The following is a 20,338-nucleotide window of genomic DNA, read 5'->3' on the forward strand; positions in this document are numbered from 1 at the left end:
GACCTGACTCCGTGAGTCGTCATTTGACCTCCACAAATGCACTATGCCATGCCTCCCTCCCCCACTAAATAGATAAAAGTAATAAAAAAATTTAAAGGCTCTGAGCAAAAGAAAACCACTAAGACTTCAAACATAGTTTTCCTAAATATTTACTACAGAAGCCATGTTTTTACAATATGCTGTAGCAGCGGCTGCTTTCAACGACGCTTCAGTGGGTGAGAGACTTCCTCACTAAAGGCAGAGAGGAAAGTTTGCAAGGAGCCCTCTGTGGTGGGCTCTGGGACAGAAGACTCTAACCTGAGTGAGTCGCTGAAGTAGATGCCGCTCCCCAGATGTCCCACATCTGTTCTCTGCACTCCGCGGTCTTCAGCCACCTTAGGTAAGAGCAGCCCTCTGAAAGAGACGGTAGGATCCTGACTTACCACACAGCCTTCAAACTCAGTGAGCAACAGGAAAGTCACTGTCTTTACAAACTTCAGGTCAGAGTTCAACTTGCCCTCCGCTATACCTACAGTCAACCAGCCATGAATTCAAAATATTCAGAAAAAAAATCCATCTCTACTGAATATGTACAGATTTTCTTGTCATTATTTTTTTTAGATTTATCTAATTATGCATATATGAGCACTCTGACTCCCTGTATATCTGCAGAACAGAAGAGGACATTAGATCCCATTATAGACAGTCTTGAGACACCATGCAGTTGCTGGGGATTGGCTCTGGAAGAGCAGTCTTAAGCACTGAGCCCCCTCTCTAGCCTTTGTCATTAGTTTCTACACAACACTTCCTGCCAACAGTTTCCATAGCATTCATACTGTGTTAGAAACCATTAAATCACCTAGATATAACCTAAAGTCTATGGGAAAAGCCAGCTCCATTCTATGTAAAACCTTTTATAAACGACTGTTAGGGTTTTGGCATCTGAGAAAGTCTGGAAGCAACTGCTTAGATACCAAGCCTCACTGTAATCTCCCAGAGCAGCGCATGCCATTAACATGTTACATTAACATGTTACATTAACATGTCATTAACATGCCATTAACATGTTACAGGCTATGGTTGTTTCCTCGCCATTGTCTGGACCACAGAGGCTCTTGGTCATTCTCCTGCCTCCTCTAGGCAAGGACCCAGAGTGGGTCTGCCGAGTGCTGACTGAGTCTCTTTACTTCTTAGCATACACAGGCTCCTGCTGCACTCTCAACATTCAGGATTCTCTCAGCATGAGACCATGATGTTCTCTACACAGACAGGCAAAGGCAGGCTTCTGCTCTTGATTACAGAAATACCAGTTGTTTGAATTTTGCAACAAATTGATTTTATAAGATGGCTTTTGGGATTTGGTCCTATATAGAAAGGTCATTTCTATACAATTACTTTATTTGTTTGTAATTGATTGTTTTAGGTTTTAGGGTGTGTGTGTATGTGTGTGTGTGTGTGTGAGTGAGTGTGTGTATGTGTGTGTGTGTGTATGTGTGTGTGTGTATGTATGTGTGTGTGTGTGTGTGTTAATTTGCAGTTTGGTTTTTCTGAGCCACGGTCTTGCTATATAAGGCCAGGCTAGCTTTGAATTCATTCTGTAGCCAAGGCTGGGCTTGAACCAGATGCAATTGTCCTGCCTCAGTCTGCCAAGTGCTGGGATTACAGGCATCACTATGCCCAAATCTCAAGGAGCAATTCACACTTACACAGAATACCTTATGAAAGACCACAAATACAAAATATATAATCACGAATACAGAATTTAAATGACATAATTTTCCTATGACTAGATTTGCTGCTTTTAACTGAAAAGCCCATGGGGTTTGTCCATTTACTATGATATGGTTTAAGATCAAAGACAAAGGTACACAAGAAGGGGGAACATTTTACACCCGTAAGCCTGAAAACTAAAAGGTAAAGACTGTGGTGCTTCTTACCGGGACAAGATTCCAAGAATGTTCCTCACAGGAGATCCGTGCAGCAGGGGTCGCACGTTGCCCAGTTCGCTCAGAAACTCCCTAGCTTCATTCACTCTGCCAACTCTAAATATCTGCATGATATCTGCTGGGCATTCGCTGGAAGAATTAGGAGGAAAACACTGAGGTCACACAATTAGAAGAAAAATAGAAATCATTAATAGGAGAAACCTCAAGAAAACTCAGATGTCTGTGGTTCAGTAGTTAAAGGTGCTTGGCGCTAAGTCTGCCACTAAGTCTTGAGAGTCATGTGGTGAAAGGGAGAACAAGCCCCCACAAACCATTCTCTGATCCTTAAATATTTTTATTTTCAATGATTTATTTATTCATTATGTGTAAGTATACTGTAGCTGTCTTCAGACACCCCAGAAGAGGGCATCAGATCTCATTTCAGATGGTTGTGAGCCACCATGTGGTTGCTAGGATTTGAACTCAGGACCTTTGGAAGATCAGTCGGTACTCTTAATCCCTGAGCCATCTTTCTAGCCCCTATTCTCTGATCCTTACATGCATATGCACATTGTGGTAATTGCACGCACACACACACACACACATTTTTCTTTCTGTTGTTGCCATGACCAAAAGTAAGAGGAAAGGTTTTTTGTTTTGTTTTGTTTTTGTTTTTGTTTTGCGTTTTGGATTATAGGTTACAGTCCATGATGATGAAGGGAAGCAAAACTCAAGCAGTTGAAACCTGGAGGCAGGAACAGAAGCAGAGATCACAGAGAAATGCTGCTCACTGATTTGTTCTCTATGGCCTGTTTCTTATATAAGCCAGGATCACATGTCCAGGGCTACCACTATCCACAGTGGGCTGGGCCTTCTTTACCAATCATTATTCTAGACAGTGACCCAGAGACTTGTCTACAGGTTAGTCTACAGGTCAGTCTTATGGAGGCCGCCCCTCAGTTGAGGTTCCCTCTTCCCAGATAACTCTACTTTGTGTCTAGTTGACCGAAATCAAGCAGCTCACATATATAATATGAACCGTGCTATAACTAGTCTATCCATGGGCTGTGTCAAGCTATGGTGGGTTCGCTATGAACATGGGTTAGAATTGCATTCATTTACACATTCACTATCATAATGTGTGCTGAATACTTCCTCAGGAATAGAAATAAGACAACAGATCTCTGGCTTCATGAAGTTTAGATTCTAAAGAGAGAGGCAAGAATGAACAAGTTACCAAATTGTTTATGCATTACTAAGGGAACCAACTAGATCCAGAAAACAGCGTGGCAGAAAGGCCAGTGTTCTGAGGAGACATTTACTGCAACACAGCATGATACAATGAACATGATATGACCTAACAGGCTTCTAGAGGAACTCAAGTGGACAGGGTGAGTAGGAGAGGAAACCACATCAGGAAGGATGAGGCAGACTCTGAATGTGATGGTGTCATCTTCACCAAAGGTGATGGCAGTGCAAGTAGAGAGAGGCTGACAACTGAAGGGACAGGATGTGGCGGGAGGGAGGTTCATGACAGCGGTGAATGAGTGGCCAAGACAGGGAGGCATGACACACTGGGACACTGCTGAGGGACACCATGGTCAGAAGCATCCCACTATAACTTGACATTGGTCATGGGTGGGTATACAGAAATGATTAATGCCAATCAAGGTTGTGCATGGTGGTGCACACCTGTTGTTCTAGCAGTTGGGAAACAGGCAGGAGGATTGACACAAGTTCAAGGCCAGCATGGTCTACATAGTAAGTTCTAGGTTAGCCTGGGCTACATTGGAAAAATGTACTGTGGATGAATAATCAATCACAGGCTGGGGATGCAAATGCAACTCGTATTTGATGGCAACTGTCCTGGTGTCATCTCGGTTGCTACTGTGAAGTGCCCTGACCAAGAACAACTTAGGGGAGGAGAGGGTTTATTTGGTTTACAATTCCGGACTATTGTCTATTACTGATGAGAGGTACAGGCAGAACTCAGAGCAGCGAGTCACCCCACACCCACAACCAAGAACCCGGAGAGAGAACCAAAGCACAGACCCTTACTTGTTTACTCTTTCTCTCAGCTACATTTTCCCTCTCTTACACTATTCAGGACCCCAAACTAGGGAGTGGTGCTGCCCAGTCTTCCTAGCTCAGTTAATAATCAAGACAGTCCCCTATAGACACTCTCAGGTGACAGGATGTGTTGAGTCCTATTCAAAAATGACCATCACAGGGTTGGCAGGCACCAAATGTTCCAATTCCAAGACCCACATGGTAGAAGGAGAGATCTGACTCCCAACGTTGTCCTATGCCTCCACATGTATGTCACAGCACACTCCCACATCACTTAAGTCAAATACATTAATAATAAAAACTATGAAAAAGCATAATATGTTTCCCAAGGTTTTCAGCACATTTCTCATGCCACAGATGGACAAGTCAGAAGAGCGCACACCCATGCTACTGTATGTTTAAATCTTAAATAGAATAGACTTTTGTAATGTTCTGGCACTGCATATGTGCTCCTGGGATGCTGGGATGGGACCCAAGGTCCTGCACATACTCAAGAAGCCGGACCACCTTTTGCTGAGCTACGCTTTTAGCCTCTGGAAGTTTAAACCTAATCTTCAACAAGATTAGGTCAGCAGGCTACCAGGATGACCCAGTTGGTCAAGTGCCTTTTAGGTAAACCAGAGCCCAGTGAAGAAGAGAACCAACTCCAGAAAGTTGTCCTCTGACTGCTACATGTATGCTGTGGTATATATGCACCACACTCACATGCACACATCACATATGCATGCAATCATTATCAAAATAAATATGCATACAACCTTTATAATAATAGCAATAAAAGATTAGGTCACTCAGAAAGCAGGGTTGGTGATCGGGCTATATTTGTTAGCATAGGATACTCCCCTGGATAAGACTGACTTTTAAAATTGCATTTGTTTATTTGGTGTGTGTGTGCACACAGAAATGTGCGTATGTGCCCACAGGTGTCATGGCACTCCTGTGAAGGTTAGAGAACAACTTGTGGGAGTTGGTTCTGTTTCCACCCTGGGGATCCTGGGGATCGAACTCAGGTTATTGGGGTTAGCAGCAAGTGCTTTGACCCACTGCATCATCTCCTCAGTCCCTCAAGACAATGTAACTCTTTGTCATCATCCGCAGATGTCTTGTTGGAATGTAGAAGACTTCGTTCTCTAAATGTCTGGGTTGACTTGCCAACAGGATCTCGAGAGCACTGATGCCTGAGAGCACTGCATTGTTACCCAAGGCTTGCTCATTCTCACCTTCGATTATTCTGCAACACTTCTTTTCTAACCCTGGAAAATTCTTCAGTATTTTGTTCAACATGTTCGATTTTGCATCTCAAAGCTCGGTATTTGGCAAGAGATGGTGGGTTGGGTTTGGATAAATTAGTTTCACAAACATTCACCATGTCTCTTACTAGCTGTGGATGGAAATGATACAGAGATGTTAGAGACATCACATATCTAAGTTAGTATGTATTTAAATGAACATTTTCAAAAAAAGATAAAAATTAATTTTCTTTTCCACAGAGTTTTTGATTAGTACTTGATATTGGTAGTATACTAAACTGGATACATGCTGGTCACAGTGCTGGGCATGGTGGCTCACACCTGTAACCTTAGCCTATGGGGAGAGGAGGCAGGAAGACTGCTGTAAGTTCAAGGTTAGCCTAGGTTATATAGTAAGTTCCAGCCAGGTCAAGTTGCAGTGTAAGACTATGTCTCAAAAGTAAAACTACAGATTAAACATTAGAAGGGTTGGTACAATGCAATTTTCCTGGCTGCTTGGAAGACTGAGACAGGATTACTCAGGCTTAGTTCAAGGCTAGCCTTGACTGCATAGCAAAATCCCCAATATAGATAAAAAGATGATAGATAGATAGATAGATAGATAGATAGATAGATAGACAGATAGATAGATAGAAAGAATTGCCTCACTGATAGCACACTAGAAGTGCACATTAGTGTAGTAATTTAAATTTCTCATTCCTGTGTCAAAATACCTGACAAAGGCAACTTAAAGAAGGCAGGCAGGCAGGAAGAAAGGCAGGCAGGCAGGCAGGCAGGCAGGAAGGAAGGAAGGAAGGAAGGCAGGAAGGAAGGAAGGAAGGAAGGAAGGCAGGCAGGAAGGAAAGAAGGCAGGAAGGCAGGAAGGAAGGAAGGCAGGCAGGAAGGAAAGAAGGCAGGCAGGCAGAAAGGAAGGCAGGTAGGAAGTCAGGAAGGAAGGCAGGAAGGAAGGAAGGAAGGAAGGAAGGCAGGCAGGAAGGAAAGAAGGCAGGAAGGCAGGAAGGAAGGAAGGCAAGCAGGAAGGAAAGAAGGCAGGCAGGCAGGCAGGCAGGAAGGCAGGCAGGCAGGAAGGAAGGAAGGCAGGAAGGTAGGAAGGCAGGAAGGCAGGCAAGCAGGAAGGAAGGCAGGAAGGCAGGAAGGCAGGCAGGCAGGAAGACAGGCATGCAGGCAGGAAGGAAAGAAGGAAGGAAGGCAGGCAGGCAGGAAGGCAGGAAGGAAGGCAGGAAGGCAGGAAGGCAGGCAGGCAGGAAGACAGGCATGCAGGCAGGAAGGAAAGAAGGAAGGCAGGCAGGCAGGCAGAAAGGAAGGAAGGAAGGAAGGCAGGCAGGCAGGAAGGCAGGAAGGCAGGAAGGCAGACAGGAAGGCAGGCAGGCAGGCAGGCAGGCAGGCAGGCAGGGAGGCAGGCAGGCAGGCAGGCAGGCAGGCAGGGAGGCAGGCTTGTTTTGGTTCCTGGTTTAAGGGGGATTCAGCCCACCATGGCAGAGAGGCATGGTGGCAGGGCTGTGAGACCTCTGGCCACATATCTCTGCTCTCAGGAAGCAGAGAGATGAACTTTCCATAGTCAGCTCACTCTCTCCTTTTTATTCAGTCTTGGACCCCAGCCCAAGCATCACCTTTTGTTTGTTTATTTTTATTTATTTATTTATTTTTTTGAGACAAGGTTTACCTATATAGCCCTGGCTGTCCTAGAACTCACTATGTAGACCAGGCTGGCCTGGAACTCAAGGAAATGCATCTGTCTCTGCCTCCTGAGTGTTGGGATTAGAGGTATGTGCCACCTCTCCTGGCACATCATTTTTAAAGACTTATTTTTTATTTTATATGTATGAATGTTTTGCCTGCATGTATATATGTGTAACTTGTACATATCTGGTGCCGGCAAAGGTCAGGAGAGGACATGGGACCCCCTGGAACTGGAGTTAAGGGTGGCTGTGAGCCACCGCGTGGGTGCTAGGAGCTGAACCCAAGAGCAACAAGTGCTCTTAATCAGCAAGCCATCTCTACACCCCGCCTGTTTGTTTGTTTGTTTGTTTGTTTTGGAAGACAGGCCCTCATGTAGTCCTGATTAGCCTAAGACTTGCTATGTAGCTGAGACCGCCCTTGAACTCCTGGTCCTTCTGCCTCTGCCTCCTGTCAGTGCTGGGACTGCAGGTGCATATAACCATGCCTGGCTTTATTCACCATACAGATCTTATTTTTTATATCATTGTTCCTGTTATTATATTTTCGTTTGTTCTTTTGAGACAGAGTCTTTCTACATAGCTCTGGCCATCTTTGAACCCACTATGTAGACTAGGCTGGCCTCAGGTTCACAGGGACATATGTGCCTGCTTCTGCTTCCCAAGTGCTGGGATTAAAGCTGGGCCACCATGCTCAGCCTTATTTTATTTTTTAGAGACTTATTTTAATTTCTCTGTATATTTGCCCGCATACATGTTTGTATACCACTTGTATGCCTGGTGCCCACAGATACCAGAGGAGGACACTGAGTCCCATGGAACTGAGTTATAGACAGTTATGAGCCATTTTGTGGGTGCTAGGAACTAAACTCAGGTGCTCTCCAAGAGTGGCCAGTGCCCTTGACTACCGGGCCATCTCTCCAGCCCTAATTCACCATATTTTAAGGGATGACACAGCCAGACATTTTAAACTGAATTCTTTCCTGCAGAACCATACCTGACAAAGGTCCTCTTTCTGAGCCAACAGCTTCAGGTTAACTTCCTCTGATGCTGGATGCCTGTGAGGCAGCAGCCGGTAGAACTCGGCCATGGTCTTCTGCAGTTGTTCCTGGGAGTCTCCATTCTTGAGCGCTGTCTTTACCAGAAGGAGAATCCCTTCTGCTTTACTCAGCTGCAGACAGGAAAGCAAATATACTTCTTAAAATCTGAATCCTGGTAGTCACAAAACTGAAGAGATAGCCTGGTCTACAGAGTGAGTTCCAGGACAGCCAGGGCTACACAGAGAAACCCTATCTCAAAACAGCCCCCCAAAACAAACAAACAAACAAACAAACAAACAAACAAACAGACTGAAGAGACAGCCATAAAAATATCTAAAAACAGCTGCTGAAGACATTGGAACTGTGAGTTTTCAATAGATTGTTGATGCTGCTATAGTTTGGGCCTTTAAAAGAAATAGAATATCTTTTATTAATTCTTTCACCCTTTCAATCTGGTTAGTTTGGTTCTTGACAGTGTTTCTAAGGCCCTTATTGAAGGCTTACTCCCTATGGAGGTGCTTCAGGGAAGCGGAGGGACCGTTAGGTTATTTCTTAGCTCACTAAGTTTACTGAGGGTTGCTTCCATTTGTCTAAATGCAGGGTTATTCACTGGATCATGGGCATTTGTCAGTGGCCACACACTGAAGAAAAATGTAGCATCATAGTCCTATACTTGTATGCACATGAACACATAGATCCACAAGACGACAGGAATACAAATGGAACTGTAGGAGGTGTGCTTTTCACAGGGAATCATTGAGTGATGTCAACATCAAACCAGGGTCATGTTCCTAATTATGCGAGTGCATTATGGACCTAATTGCAAGAAGTCTGTTTCTCCCTGAAACAATCAGTTTACCCCATAGGGGAATACTCCCTGCATTATCGTCATAAGACTACTCAGTTGAATGAATTGTACAATTGGGAATAGCTTCTGTCAATCACATCTTCTTTAATCACCATTATACATATTGGAAAAGAGAATAGCATGTCCTGGTGTTCTAGAAGCAGGCCTGCCTTCCCTAAGACAGCGAGAAGGTGAGAGGCTGAAGGAGATGCTATGAAGCAGGTCAGGAGTTGGGTATCTAAGTGCCACTAGCTCCCATTCCTTGGTATTCCTTGGCACCCCATTCATAGGCTGGGGCCTATGTTGAACACCACTATGAACTGACATGACAGGGACATCTGGTTCTTCAGGGACAGAGGAAGGAACAGTGAGGGGTGGACTTCAGAGCAGACCAGGCAGCACATGAGTGAATGTTAGCGCCCGTGCTAACCCACCAGGAAGCAGGCTTGTTGCGGTGCCTCAGCAACACACTTAACTTACGTCATTGAGGCTCATGCTGTCCACTGGCTTGAGGAGTGTGTGTTCCAGGTGGCCCAGAGCTTCTGTCCAGATCACCTCCAGCAAATCGCTCACCTCCTGGCTCAGGGTGCCTGAACTTATGACCTCCTCCAAAAGCAACTGAAATGTGAAGTGACAATGAATCATCACTGAGACAAGTCCTCATGAGAGCTCTATGTAAAACTGACACAGGATCTGGTCAGGTATAGGTCAACAGTGGAGCACTTGTGTAGTGTATCTGAGACCCTGGGTTCCATTTCCAACCTCGCAAGCAAGCAAGCAAGCAACCAACCAACCAACCAAGCAAGCAAACAACTAATCAACTAACCAACTAACCAACTATTCAACTAGCCAACTAACCAAACAAACACAAGAGAATAGACCAAGAAACAAAAGCATGAGGAAAAAAATAGCCCAGGCACTGTGGCTAGGAATGGCTGGAATGTCCCTCCAGGTTCAAATGCTGGCGGCTTGGCCCCATCGTAGACCTCCAACCAGACGTCAGTGCCATGGGACTTATACCTTCAAGCCATCAGATGGGAACCAAATAAACGTGATAAGGTTTTTAGCCTTGTGTGTCTGTGTCAGCGACACGGAGACTCCAGGCAGCTGGTGCACTTGGGCCTCCGTTCTCCTCTGGGCTTCCTTGTCCTCCTCTGTCTGCCGCCTACCCCAGGAAATACCCCTCTCCTATCCCTTTCTCCCATTTTATTCCTTCTCTTGACCTTTTCTTCACCCTGTAAGATGTGGGCCCATCAGTGGCATTACGCACATGCAGTATGAGTTAAGGAACCTGGAATCAGCCAGGACCATGGGGAAATCTTTCAAAACTCTGAGTTTGTTGCTGAGATAAATAATACACCTGTGGCTTGTAATACATCTCACTGTCCAATGTCATGTCTTCATGTTTTTTCCTTAGCTTTCCTTTTCCTGTGGTTTTTTGTTGTTTTGCTTTTAATAAAGACACTATTTCTTTCTTTGAGACAGGGCTTCATGAAACTCAAGCTGGCTTCACAGATACTGTCTAACTTTGGATAAACTTGAACCCCGGATCCTCTCAACTTGACCTTCCAGGTGCTTGGATTATAAGTGTAAGCCACCACGACTGACCAAAAAAATATTTCTATCAAAAATGTTGAAAGAAGAGTAGAGAGATGGCTCAGTGGTGAAGTGTGTGTGTGGGGGAAACCTAGGTTTGATTCCCAGCACCTACACATCGACTCATAACCATTTGTAGCTCCAGTTCCAGAGAGGGTCCCTCTTTTGGCCCCTGTCAGTACATATAATGCACAGACAGGCATACAGGCAAAAAATCCATTCACATAAAGTAACTAAAAATATATTCAAATTGATGGGCATTGGAGTACATGCGTTTAACCACAGCATCCAGGAAATAGAGGCAGGTGAATCTAAGGCTATGAATTTACCTGGTCTACATAATGAGTTCTAAGCCAGCCAGAGTTACATGGTAAGATCTTGCTTTTTTTTAAAAAAAAAAAAAAAAAAAAAAAAGGAAAGAAAACAAATCCACCATCTGGGTATGGTGATGCCCATCTAGAATCTCAGCATTTAGGAGGCTGAAGCAGGACATTTGTCTGAGTTTGATGCCATCCTGACAAGAGAGAATGTCTAAAATAACAAACCAAAGCAAACGGCACTCACACAGCACAGCTCCCAGCTCAGCCAGCATCATACCACCGTATAGGAGGCAGCTTACCGCCTGCAGCTTCTCAGACGCTAACTGTGCTGCTTCGGCCGTCAAGTGTTCCTGGAGCAGAAATCCTCGTCTCTGCAGGTCTTCCACATAACTTTCATAACAGTCAATTGCCCCTTCGGAGGTTTGCTGTCCAGTGCTCTCTCTTCTAGTCTGGGAATTGCAGCACATGGAAAAGACACAGTTAACTTAGTGACTTACTTATCTTCAGGGAATACCTGCATCCTGTCATGAAGGTGTTCAGACTTTTCTTAAGGATTACTATGATGGTGTGAATGAAAATGTCTCCCACGCGGTTGTTTATTTTTATTTTTATTTTAAAGATTTATTTATTTTACTTATATGAGTACACTGCAGCTGTCTTCAGACACACCAGAAGAGAGCATGGGATCCATTTTATAGATGGTTGTGAGCCACCCTGTGGTTGCTGGGATTTGAACTCAGGACCTCAGAGGGAGAGGAGTAAGTGCTCTTAACTGCTCAGCCATCTCTCAAGCCCTATTTTTATTTTTTGAGGTGGCTTAGGGGTGTGGCCTAGCTGGGAAAAGTGCATCATGGGGCAGGGCAGGCTTTGTCTCCACTTTCAAATGTCCTATTTACTCATTCCCAGTTCCTCCTCACTGTCTTTGAAGACAGGAGCTGCCACACTTCCCCGCCATTGTGACAAGACCCCTTCCTTCTATATGTTGCCCTTGGTCATGTTTTTATCACATTGAGAACAATTAAATTATTCGTTTTCTTTTTCCTTTTTTTTCTTTTTTTCTTTTTGCAAAGACAGCCTTTAAAGCTGGAGTTAAGGGAGGAAACAGCAGCCAGAGTGGGCAGAGCAGAGAGAAAAGACTCCTCGTGGGGGAGCAAAGCACTCATCCCGGCTCTGGGTCAGGGCCTATGGAGTCTTTGTACGCTGGTTTAATGGACTTTGAAGACTGGTATTCTACTCCTTTTTGGAAATGTAGGTCAATCAAGGTTAGGACGGAGGGAAAAATACCATCTAAAGGATGATATTGCTGGGGACAGGAATCTGTCAAAACAAAATAAGCTTTCATTGAGGAAGAGGCCAGAAGAGCTCCGTGGTCAGGAAATGATGCATAAGGCACAGGCTCCTCCTACAGCGGACACTTTCAGCTTTTCTTGGAAACCTATCTCAGACAGTGAGCAACTCTACTCATTGACCCCAGACAACAGAGGAAGAGTTGTCCACCTGAGAGTCTTGGTGTCAGCTGGGCGGTGGTGGCACACGCCTTTAATCCCAGCACTTGGGAGGCAAGGCCGGCGGATTTCTGAGTTCGAGGCCAGCCTGGTCTACAGAGTGAGTTCCAGGACAGCCAGGGCTACACAGAGAAACCCTGTCTTGAACTCCCCCCCCCCCCCCCAAAAAAAGAGAGAGAGTCTTGGTGTCTCCTAGATGTTGGCTAGTCCTGACTCTGCGGTGTACAGTTAAGGAAGATGTCACACTCCTAGACTGTTCACTGCAGGGTATCTCTGAAACTTATAGAAATGAAGGATATGCCTGAGTCACTCCATTTAAGAGGTAGATTCTAGAGTTTGGATTTTAATTGTCCCACGGCCAAAGAGAACCACAGAGGCATCAAACCTGCTACACAAGATTTCTATCTCTAAGAAGAAAACTTTTCTTCTTCTTCTTTTTTTTCAATTCTTAAAAATGAATGCTGAGAGCAGAACTCCGTTCCTCTGGATAAGAATTAAGCAGCTGACTCTGAGCCCTCTCTCCGGCCCCAGTTTTTTGTTTTTATAAGTTTATAATTTCGGGTATTTTGGTAAGTGATGGAGAGTGTGCTAAGGGCAAGCAGGAGGAAACTCTTTGTAGAACCCTTGTCACTGCTGCTGGGTGAGGCGGACTCTGCTGCCGTGCTCAGACGTGAGCTTTGTCAGGATAGGAGGTAGCTAAGGGCAGCAGGATGGACGATGCACTGCTACTCTGTTTTAAACATATAGCACAGCCTACCATGGTTTTCGACTTGATTTTGAATTACTTTTTATTTAAATAATGAAATAGTCACATATTTTGGGGCCCAAGGTTAAATATCTGGTACCTGGGAACATCTGTCCCTGGACTAAGTTGCTAGCTCTGTTCCCATGGAAACCTGATACAAGTCAGCTATAAAGGCTGGCCCAGTAGTGTAGACTTGAAATCCCAACATGAGAGGCTGAGGTGAGAGTGAGACCAGTTTCAGAACGCAGGCCTTCCACTCCTCCAAACACAGTTATCTGATGACCTGCACAGAAGTTAGGACTTCAGCCATGCATGCTGGAAACTGAAGCGTTGGCCTTTCTTGAGAGCAGCGTAGAACTGGGTACATCTCCACGGTCATCGGGAACCCGTGTTGTGAAGGATCTGAGCTCCTGAGGGTCAGGGCTTCTCAGATCTCCATTTGAAGTGTGTGTCCCGTGCAAGTGAGTGACATCTGGGCTAGGGGCGAGACGAGAACCTTCCAGAGGCTGTGTGGGCCTGTGTGAGGACCTCCCTCATGAAGAATAGACTCAGCGTCCTACCAGCTGCAGTGTTTCTGGTCACAGTAGATCTTTCAGGCTGAACATCTATGTGAGAAGACATCCTGGTGGGTGTTGCCTGTTGCCTACTTTAACACTTAGGCAGTTGCTTTGGATTCATTTTATTTCAGAATTGTTTTTAGATCACAACGGGGCTTGTACTTGACACTGAAATAGGTCAAAGGCTATGGCTTCTGCAAAGCCATCCTTGTGATCTCCAGCATGCTATGACCATGAGCCCCGAGTACTTCCAATGCACAGCAGTGTCAGAACTGTCATGGGGCGGGGGTGGGGTGGTGGTGTCACAGGGTGTAAGACAGGTGTGTGGCTCATGCACGTAATGTAACACTAGGGAGGCCAATGGAGGACTGCCATGTTTGAGGTAAGCCTGGAATATAGGGTGAGAACCTTTGTCTCATTAAGAAAAAGAAGAAAAGAAAAGGAATAAAGGATGAAAAGATGGAGGAGGAAGGAAAGAAAGAAGAGGGGACTCCTCGCTACCTTTTGGTCAGCCAGGAGGAAGTGTGCTGCTATCACAAAGGGGCAGCTCCCTGGGTCTCGGGAGCTCTGCAGCTCCAGCACCACCGTCTCCAGGCCTCGGTCTGCTCCCACCTGCAATACAGGGTACATTTTAGACAAAGAGCTATGGAGTTCAGCCACACCTCAGCCACACCCCAGCCTGATAATATGCTGGTCTAATGTCTGGAGAAGTATCTTAGAAAACACAGAAGTATCAAGAGAGTAAAAATCACTCAAAACTCTATCACAGTGATATAATAAATATTTTGGTGCGTTATTTTCTCTGTGTTTATGTTACTTTTCACATTTTTCTTTTCATAGAAGAAAACACCTTTAGAATTTATATTTTATTTAAACATCTAGAAATTAAGTGAAACACCACTTCAAAGGCAAATATTGATTTTAATTTGTGTGATTGTCCAGTAAAATTTCCTGTTTTCCTTTAATGTAAAAGGAACAACTCAACATGGCACAGATATTTTGTGTCAATCTATCCTGTCCAAATATGAGAAACTGTAAGTGACAGGGTAGAGGTTCATCTCTAACGCCATATTAACGTTTTATATTGTTAAGTATGTGTCACGAGTGGCTGGATTGTAGCCTGCTTAGCATGCCTGAAGCCCTGATCCCAAGTGCCGCATAAATTGGGTGTACACCCGGCAGTCCCAGCATCTGGGAGGCAGAGGCAGGAGGATCAGGGGTTCAAAGTCATCTTCCACTAGTAGTAACTAAGTAGTAAGGCTAGTCTGGGATACACGAGATCCTGTCTCAAAAAAGCCCATAAGCACAAGTTACTTTTGTTAAGAATACTAACAATTTGTTTTCCTTCTGTTACAATTCACTTAGCTTTTGAGTTTTAGTTGAGAAGGGGTTTTGTTGTGTGGCTAGGGATGTCTCTGAACTCAGAAACCTCTCGCTCCAACTCTTAAATGCTGGGACAAAAGGCATGAGCCACCACACCAGGAAAAAATTTAAACAAACGTTTTCTGAATAGTAAACCTATTATATATTTGTGCTACAGAATATATAATATTCAGAATATGAACAATTTTTCAAAGAAATGAGAAAATCACCAAAAAGGACATGTTTTCAGAAATCATTCAGTTTTTTTTCTTTAAGTGAAAATCAGACTCTTACTTTTTCCAAGATATTATATTTCACAACTTCAAAGTCTTGAAGAAAGGGAGGAATTTCAACATTTTCTGTAGAAACTCTGAAATTTGAATAATTAAACATTTATGATTGAAATGGAACCTTAGAGCACACAGAACCTTCCAAGAGCTCCCCCCTTCCCCCCAGATTCCTTATGTACACAATAAGTCCCGGGTGCCTCCTTAGGTGTTCTAAAACAACTCTGAGAATTAGCTGGATTCATCTTGTGCATAACTAATTTATCAATTATTATTTTCTGATTTTACACATTTGTGGGTGGAATGTGACCTTGTGCACTCAGTAAGGAATGAAGGGGGAAATCTCTACCCTCCTCTTCATGATTCCTAAGCACGCATGCCCAGAACCTTGGATGCACAGGGAGGTGAGGGCAGGACAGATGCAGAGATGGCAAAGACACTGTCATCTTCTCTGGTCACTGTGTTTGATAGGGGCTCTGGCTCCTAGTGATGGCATCAGAACTTTCTGGGCTATTTCAAGTCCTTTTACAATACAAAGAAGCCCAACGTGTCACCTGTCCTTTGCTTGTCTGGTTTGGTTTTCGTGAGCTTTAGTCCTGCCTCCGCCTCCCGACTGCTGGCTCACAGGCATGTACCCCACGCAGCCTTGCATCATTTGACGTTTTAATGGAATTTGACGTTTTATGATGGAAGGGAACAAAGTATTGTGCTTACTCAGTGACTTCAGTGTTTTCCTTCTCTGGGGTGTTGTCCGAAGGCAGAGCTTCTGACTGTACTTCTAGAATTAAAAGGAGAACTTGCTGACTATTCAAAGGCTTATAATTAATTATTGTTAAACTAACTGCTATTTTTTGTTTGTTTGTTTGTTTCTTGGTTTTTCAAGACAGGTTTTCTCTGTATATCCCTGACTGCCCTAGATTTCACTATGCAGACTAGGCTGGCCTGGAACCCAGAGATCTGCCTGCCTCCCAAGTACTAGGATTAAAGGTGTGTGCCAACACAGCCAGACTTGTTATGATTCTTAAATATAGATTTTGCTATATAATTTCCCTCCCACTCACTGTTCTGGGGACTCAACTGTGGGGTCTTATGCCTTCTAAGAGCCACACTCTCAGCCCCAGATGTTTTTGTTTTGTGGGCTTTGGTTGAGAGTTTTAGCACGTTGCCCAAGCTGGCCATAGGCTCCTAGCCTCCAGTGGATCTCCTGTATCGTCTCACCAGCCCAGTAATACCTCTAAAAAAATCAAGTATTATTCTATTCCCAGTTAAAATCATATGCAGAGTCTGGCAAAGCATTTACTTCTCAGGCCCGAGGACCTGAGTTTCATTTCTGCACCCAATGGTGCGGAATCCCAATGGGTGACCTTGTAATCCCAGTGCTGGGGAGATGGGGCTTCTTTGACAGCCATTTTATGCTAATAAGTGAGCGCCATGCCACTGAGAGGCCCTATGGGAAAGGAGGTGGACAGCATTCCTCAGGATGATACCCAAGGTTGACCTCTGACCTCCACAAGTGTACCATGGGATGTGCATTCACACACATAAACAAAATAAATAAATTAAAATGTAATAGATTTCAAAATTGCCCAGCAAATTTTCTGAAACCACCAGGGTTGACTAGTCATTTTCAGTCTGATCAGAGTAGAAAAATCTCAATCTGTTGCTAAGTGGGCCTGTCATTCTTTAGGATTTTGTTTCTTGTTTCTGAGGTAAAATGAACCATAATTAATTTGTAGTTATTTCTGGACACTTTCTCCCTGTAACAGCTCTGTCATGTCAAAATGTCTACCACGGTCTGTACGGCATAGTAAGTGCTTGGCAGGACGCGCTCACCTGAACCGCTCTTCTCAGCTGGAGCTGCTGTCATAGCCAGTGACACGGGATCATAATTCTTCACATCCAGGAGTCTCCGCTGTCTGACAGAGTCCTGGATGAATGCTGGGTTGGCAATCTGGACATCATTCTTTTGGATGGAGTTCAGATGACAACGACTCAGGATGTCAGCACTGTCTACGATGACGTGTGTGCACTACAGATAGACAGCAGGTCTATCATACAGCAGTAAAAGCAACATTTGAATCTGTACCCTGAAAGGTCTTATTTTAAGGTAATTCATAGAGATTTTTCTAGATTTTGGAAAAAACATTATAATTTACAGTTCTAGAAAAACTTAAAAACAAATAAACAGGTTGTTCCATCCATATCTTCAAGTTCTAGATCAAACCCACGGCTGTGACCTGCTAGAAAGCACTCTACCACTGAGCTAATCTCTAAGCCACAGCAATTAGATCACGCATCTGGGTGTTCTACATTACAGGTTGCTTCCAAGTTCTCTGTGCTGTGAACAGTATCATGTACATATCTTTATATACTTGTCTGTTTTTTCTTTAGTCAAGGAGGGAGGTACAAAAGGTATTTATTTTGTTACTTTGTAGTTCTAGTTAGTTTTTGAAAAACTGAGGGTGCACATATGTGTAGCATGTTTGTTCATCTGTGTGAGTGTGGCACAGAAGCCACACTGTGCATGAGGAAGTCAGAGGACGACAGAGGATGTCAGTCCTCACCATCTACCTTGTTTGTGATAGGGTCTCTTCTTTGTCACTTGCCACAGATATTACAAGAGGTTGCAGGAATCCTCTGTTTCTACCTCCCGTTTCACTGTGGGGGCTCAGGGGTTACAGAGCACGATACTTCATTTACAGGGGTTCTGGGCACCCAGACTCAGGTCTCCACGATGGCATGGCCAGACTTTACTCACTGAGCCATCACCCCAGCCTCCATTTTTTTTAGTGTGGCTAAAGAGTGCGTGTATATTGTAAGCATTTATAAAGCAGTAATAGGCATTTGCTGATCCTTCCTGCCTACTGATCCCAGTGCCCTCCTGAGAGGTGCTCATAGATCTTTCTAGAGCTCTTTTTTATAGACAACAGGTATAATCATACAAAAGGTAGCTAGCCAGCTTTCTTACTATTTGAGCTTGCTTTTCCACTTAAAAAAGCTCATCTTGCTGGGCAGTGGTGGCGCACGCCTTTAATCCCAGCAATTGGGAGGCAGAGGCAAGTGGATTTCTAAGTTCGAGGCCAGCCTGGTCTACAGAGTGAGTTCCAGGACAGCCAGGACTACACAGAGAAACCCTGTCTCGAAAAACCAAAATAAATAAAAAATTAAATAAATATAAAAAAGCTCATCTTTGGGGCTGGAGAGATGGCTCAGTGGCTAAGAGCACCGACTGTTCTTCCAATAGGTCATGAGTTCAAATCCTAGCACCCACATGGTGGCTCGCAACCATCCAAAAAGAGAAAAGACATCTGATGCTTTCTTCTGGTGTCTGAAGACAGTTACAGTGTACTCACATATAATAAATAAATAAATCTTAAAAAAGCTCATCTTTAAGTTCATTCCATATTCCATATAAATATATATCCACACATACACACACATACATATATACAGATACTTACTTGTTGTTATGTTTTATTGCATTCTCACTATATAGTCCACCCTGGTCTGGAACTTAATCCTTCAGCCTCAGCTTTCCAAGTGCTAGAATTATAGACATGTGCCACCACACCTGGCTTTGTGTCTTCTTTGCATATTTCAAACATTTATTTACATTGCCAAGAAGGAGAAGAAGAGAAGGAGGAGGAGGAAGAAGAGGAGAAAGAGGAAGAAGAAAAAGAAGAGAGAGATGGAGAGGGAGGGGGAGATAGAGAGGGAGGATAGGAGGAGGAGGAGGAGGAGGAGGAGGAGGAGGAGGAGGAGGAAGAGGAGGAGGAGTCCAAAATGTCTCATACACAGTATGTATGAGTTTCCTGAACACCATAGACCACAGGCAACTCAGTACCCAGAAGGCAACTTACTTATTACTTTTAAGTGGATTCTTTATCCACCCATGAATATGGTGAGGCTGGGAAGTCTCCTGTGTGACGGAGGCATGTACTGCACTGCCTGAACTGGAGGTGAGTCTCCTGTGTGACGGAAGCATCTACTGCTCTGCCTGAACTGGAGGTGAGTGGGGACAGTCCCTTATGGTGCCCTGCTGGAGCCAACTGTGCCTCTCAGAATAGATGAGACACTGGGGCTAGTGCCTGGGATGGACCCAGGGAGAGGTGGCCAGGGTCAGACCTATCAACAGAAGGAACAACTAAGGACAAGGTCAGAGACATAATGCCTTTACACTGCGGTATTGCCTTTTCTTTTTTTATTTTTATTATTATTATTTTTTAATAAAAGAGGACATTGCCTTACCATTTCTTAGGATTACATCTACTTGTGAAACTCTGCATCTAAACATGTTAGAGCTGCAATTCTCTTGAGAAGCAATAGCTTCTTTCAGCTCCTATGACATAAGCTACCACGGAAAGATTAGTTCACACTGCACTTCTGTCCCCAGCTGTGAGCCCAGCTGGCTACTGGTCAGTGACAGTGTGCCTCTCACAAACAGGTACAATGTGACTTTTCTCTTTTGAGAACTGGCACTGTTCTGAAATTCTATTTACATCTATGGCTAAGCTCAAAAGATTAGAGTCACAAGGTAGAGACAATGTTACAAAACACCCAGAGTAGAACAGTCTGGGTTGGGCTGGGCTCTGACAACCTCTGCTTCTTCTGGCCTGTCCCCAAGGGGGCCGTGTCTCTCTGTCTCCAGCCTTCTCACACGGCCTCTGCCCAGTCTTCTTGGTTCACTCTCACTCTCTAGTCATGAGCAGTGCTCCCTGAACACATCCTATTAATCGGAAGTGACGGGGAGATTTGGAAATACCTGAGGGTTTAATAAGAAGGAAAACTTCCCGCCATTTTCCTTAATATCAGTTTGCAGCTTTTTCTTCTCCTGACGAGGTAAGTACTTGACTTTCAAGCAGAATATACAATTTGCAAAGATTCCCAAAGTCATCCTGAAAGAAAAAAATAGTTTTGTGTCATAGGCTTATTGTAATTATTTGATCTTTAAGCTTCATATATGTGTATATATTATACATTAAACACATTCCCTCTCATATCCTTATTCCCTTTTTGTCCTGATAGTTTTATTCTATATACATACATGTATATATTACAAACATACACATACATGTGTGATTTTATATATTTATATGAAATTTAGGAGACACAAATGAGAGAAAACATACTTGTCTTTCAGTGGTTGGTTTAATCCAGTCGCATCCACTTTGGGGCAAGC

At 44.1% G+C, this 20,338-nt stretch overlaps 1 protein-coding gene across 4 annotated transcripts in view; it reads right to left on the reverse strand.

Annotated features, from left to right (window-relative positions):
- Positions 1–20,338, reverse strand: part of Parp4 (poly(ADP-ribose) polymerase family member 4) — a 97,896-nt gene that overhangs the window by 66,575 nt on the left and 10,983 nt on the right. For all 4 annotated transcript variants that reach the window (XR_007979281.1, XM_052191354.1, XM_052191353.1 and 1 more), the window contains exons 2-12: positions 19,922–20,054; positions 16,993–17,188; positions 15,874–15,937; positions 15,167–15,242; positions 14,012–14,122; positions 11,003–11,152; positions 9,268–9,405; positions 7,898–8,071; positions 5,195–5,355; positions 1,917–2,054; positions 298–393 (exon numbers count right to left, since the gene is read on the reverse strand). Coding sequence is in view for 3 of the 4 variants with exons in the window: in XM_052191354.1 (XP_052047314.1) it covers positions 298–393; positions 1,917–2,054; positions 5,195–5,355; positions 7,898–8,071; positions 9,268–9,405; positions 11,003–11,152; positions 14,012–14,122; positions 15,167–15,242; positions 15,874–15,937; positions 16,993–17,188; positions 19,922–20,053 (1,436 nt within the window). In the remaining variant the exon portion in view is untranslated. The remainder of the gene's footprint in view (positions 1–297; positions 394–1,916; positions 2,055–5,194; positions 5,356–7,897; positions 8,072–9,267; positions 9,406–11,002; positions 11,153–14,011; positions 14,123–15,166; positions 15,243–15,873; positions 15,938–16,992; positions 17,189–19,921; positions 20,055–20,338) is intronic.

This window comes from Apodemus sylvaticus, chromosome 8, assembly GCF_947179515.1.
Source record: "Apodemus sylvaticus chromosome 8, mApoSyl1.1, whole genome shotgun sequence".
Taxonomy (NCBI): Eukaryota; Metazoa; Chordata; class Mammalia; order Rodentia; family Muridae; genus Apodemus; species Apodemus sylvaticus.